The following is a 2,012-nucleotide window of genomic DNA, read 5'->3' as shown; positions in this document are numbered from 1 at the left end:
CATCGGGGAAGCAGGAAGGCTGCCTGCAGTGGGAGGGGTGGGAAGGGAAGTGACATTGGCCTTCCGGTTCTCTAGGACAGACCCAGCCGGAGACCAGCAGTCTGCCATGCTCTGCCCCAGGCCGCTCCGCCTCCTTCCCACCACCTCTCTGCAGCTTTGGTTGTGGCTCCCTCGGGTCTGACGTCTGACAGGACTTGACCCTCGAGGGCAGGGTCACACACAGGACAGGGGCAGCCAGCACCGCCCCACTCCCAACATAAACACAGAGGGCACCTTTCCAGGCTCCAGGTCCCCTCCAGATAGCACGCGGCAGCCAGCTTCTCCACACTGCACCAGGACAACTTCCTCTGGGGGCCTTGTGGTTCAAGGCCATGGCTGGGGAGGAGCCTGAGGCTGACCACCCCATGGGTCCCTCCCTCAGGCTTCCTTGATGGACACCAGGGCTGGCCTGGCTGGGCAGTGTGGAGGAGCTGACAGGGGACAGCATGGGAAGGCAGCTCTGCGGGGTACAGGCCCCTCAAACACCTGCAATGCTGTCCCCAGTGCTATGCCAGCTCCAGCTGTGGATTGAGCCAGGACCCCACATCCACCCGCTGCTTCCCCCGAGCTTCTGGGTTGCAGGTGGGGTAGGCAGAGGCTCGCCGGGCCCAGGCTCCTGGAGGGACGGGTGTTTCTGCCTGCAGCTACAGCCTAGCTCTAGCTAGGGACACAGGTACCGGCACTGGCTGTGGGGCAGGGATCATGGCCCAGTCGGATGTGGCTGCCGGCTTTCTCGGCTGTGCTGCCCGATTCCCAAACTCTTAGAGCTAGCCGTGAGACCCAGCCCTGCTTACCTTGGTCCCACAGACTTTTGTGTTTGTAAGCAGGCAGCCTGGAGACATTCAGAGCCCAGTGGTGGAGGGTGGGCCTCAGCAAGGGCCCATCCAGGGTTTCTGGCTCTTCTTGAAGCCCCAGCTCCCTTTAGGATTCTGGTACACAGGGCGGGAGCCTTGCTTCCAGAAGCAGGCTGGGCCAGAAGAAAAGAGCACTTGGGCTAGGAGCAAGCAGGTGGGTTCCTGTTCTCCTTTACCTTTTGCCATGTGTATCATCTTAGGAAAGTCATTTCGCTTCTGTCCTCACTGGTAAGATGGGGATAAGAACTCTTGCCCTGGTGATCTAAGTGGGGTGTTGTGAGACTCATATCAATGAGTAGGCAGGACTTTGTTTGGGGGGGGGTCTAAAAAAATCACCCCACAAATGTAAGAGTTGGTGATCAGCAGCAGCAGCAGCAGCCAGGAATGGTGAGTCCGAGTTTTCTGTCTGATTTCCACAGGCAGAGTCTGGAAGGCTGGAGCCCCCTGCCGTGAGGATGCCACCAAGGCCAGTTAGCTGTCACCAGTGCCACAGCCTTGCAGACGGGGCCTTGCCTCCCCCGTGCCCCTCTCCCTTGCTCGTGTTGCCTGTCCTTTCTTCTGTGCTGGCCTCTGGGGACTAGCTTCAGGGACTGCCGGGGTTCCACTTTCTCCATAACTGCAAAGCCATGCAAAACAACACAGAAGGTAGTGGGGGCCGGGAGACACAAGTGGGGACAGGAAGGGGAGTGGGACTGAGTGGGGGTGACCTGGACAAAGACACCCTGGCTTTTGGAGCCAAGGGGAGGTGGGAGACCTGGCAGGACAGAGGTATAAATAGAGATGCAAAACGTACATGGAACACGAAGTCCCCTTGGGCGGCAGGGGTCTGGGTACCAGCAGAGCCTCTGAGGACTGGGGAGCTTCTAAGGTTTCCCAAAGGACAGAAGGCTCCCAGCTTCTGCCTTCCCTCCTCGACCCCCTTCCCCTAAGTTTCACATTTCTTGGAATTTGCAGGGCTTGGGTGGGAGGCGCCAGGGGCCTTCAGAGCCCGGCCTCCTGCCAGCTGGTGCAAGCAGGCACAGTCGGAGATGGGGGCCGGGGGACAGAAGTGGGGGGCTTTGGGGGAGTCCCGCGGGCAGAAGGCGGCTTCAGGGGCGCTCCGGCCGACCCCTGCCGCTC

The 2,012-nt window shown here is 60.4% G+C and overlaps 1 protein-coding gene across 1 annotated transcript in view; it reads right to left on the bottom strand.

Annotated features, from left to right (window-relative positions):
* Positions 1-545: 545 nt before the first annotated feature.
* The window catches only part of Kcnk3 (potassium two pore domain channel subfamily K member 3), a 10,018-nt gene continuing 8,551 nt past the window's right edge, over positions 546-2,012 (bottom strand). The window contains exons 3-4 of the mRNA XM_033762148.1: positions 717-781; positions 546-655 (exon numbers count right to left, since the gene is read on the bottom strand). Coding sequence (XP_033618039.1) covers positions 546-655; positions 717-781 — 175 coding nt within the window. The remainder of the gene's footprint in view (positions 656-716; positions 782-2,012) is intronic.

Source organism: Fukomys damarensis, unplaced genomic scaffold, assembly GCF_012274545.1.
Source record: "Fukomys damarensis isolate Sample0158 unplaced genomic scaffold, DMR_v1.0_HiC HiC_scaffold_2, whole genome shotgun sequence".
Classification (NCBI taxonomy): Eukaryota; Metazoa; Chordata; class Mammalia; order Rodentia; family Bathyergidae; genus Fukomys; species Fukomys damarensis.
The sequence above is the reverse complement of the archived record's forward strand: the minus strand, read 5'-3'. Positions and strand labels throughout refer to the sequence as shown.